Source organism: Buceros rhinoceros, unplaced genomic scaffold (genome assembly GCF_000710305.1).
Source record: "Buceros rhinoceros silvestris isolate BGI_N320 unplaced genomic scaffold, ASM71030v1 scaffold25438, whole genome shotgun sequence".
Lineage (NCBI taxonomy): Eukaryota > Metazoa > Chordata > Aves > Bucerotiformes > Bucerotidae > Buceros > Buceros rhinoceros.
The window spans coordinates 676-1,764 of NW_010425524.1; the positions used below are offsets into that span (position 1 = coordinate 676).

The 1,089-nt window shown below is 58.0% G+C and overlaps 1 protein-coding gene across 1 annotated transcript in view; it reads left to right on the top strand.

Moving 5' to 3' along the window:
• MEF2BNB (MEF2B neighbor) overlaps positions 1 to 1,089 on the top strand; it is a 5,981-nt gene that overhangs the window by 348 nt on the left and 4,544 nt on the right. Inside the window, exon 3 of the mRNA XM_010141186.1 lies at positions 11 to 79. Within this exon, the coding sequence (XP_010139488.1) occupies positions 11 to 79 (69 nt within the window). The remainder of the gene's footprint in view (positions 1 to 10; positions 80 to 1,089) is intronic.

The following is a 1,089-nucleotide window of genomic DNA, read 5'->3' on the forward strand; positions in this document are numbered from 1 at the left end:
GGCCAACGAGCCCGCGTTGGCCCTGTACCGGCTGCAGGAGCACGTGCGGAGATCCCTCCCGGAGCTCGCGCAGCACAAGGCGAGTCGCTGTCTCACCTCCCTCAGCGGGCAGGAGGGAGGAAATCGGTCACCAGTGCCCGAGGTGCTGCAGGACCCCGGCTCGCCCTGAACTGGAGGGGCTGAGGGGGAAAAGGTGCACGAGGACAAAGAAAAAGGGCTCATCCGTTAATCTGACAGGTTAAATCTTTTTCCCTCTGCCTGTGGCGTGAGGTTTTTATTTCCCACACAAAATAAGAGGGAGGGTGAGAGCAGGGAAGGGGGAGCATGAAGAAACGAGTGTGAAGAGCCCACGTGAGGCAAAGCAGGATAATGAATCGCTTTGCTCCAGAGCAGGGAGCGCAGCCACGTTCCTGCCAGCCGCGCGGGCCCTCTCGCTGCTCGGCCAGTCGGGATTCATTAGGAGCGCTGGCTCCTGAGGAGATTACTGCCTCGCGTCTATGCTAATGCGCTGTCAGGCCCCATTTTTCACCTGTGCTTTACAGCCCTGCTCTCCAAATTAACCTGAATCGTGACGCTTTATTATTCCATTATTTATTAACATGTTGTGTGCGTGTCCGGCTGCGGTGGTGGGTGTGGAGGGGGGGGTGCGGAATGCGTGTGCTGCTGCGATGGACATTCCTGGGCTGTCACTCGTTTTCCCTGAACCAGCTTTGTCCGTTTCAGGGACCGTGTCCTGGGCAAAAGGAAATTGGGCAAATTGTGTGACCAGTCACGCTCGGTTTCTGTCGGTTTCCGACCCGTGAGGGGTCTGAGGGCGAGAAGCTCCTAATGGCAGCGATGGCTGAGGGAAGGCGCGGACACGGAGCGTGTCATCAGGCAGCGGTGTGTGTGCCGGGCAGGGTCTCTGCACACCTTTGGTTCTCTCATTTTCCCCACTCGGCATGTGCTCACCCCGGTTACCACGGTGCTCCGTGACCTCCCTGGCTGATCTTCAGCTCATTTCCTTTTCTAGCCAAAATTGCTGCCGTTTTCCCCTGCTTTTCTCTGACAAAGGAGGTCGTGCTGTCCTGTGGATGCCAGCCGCAGCCG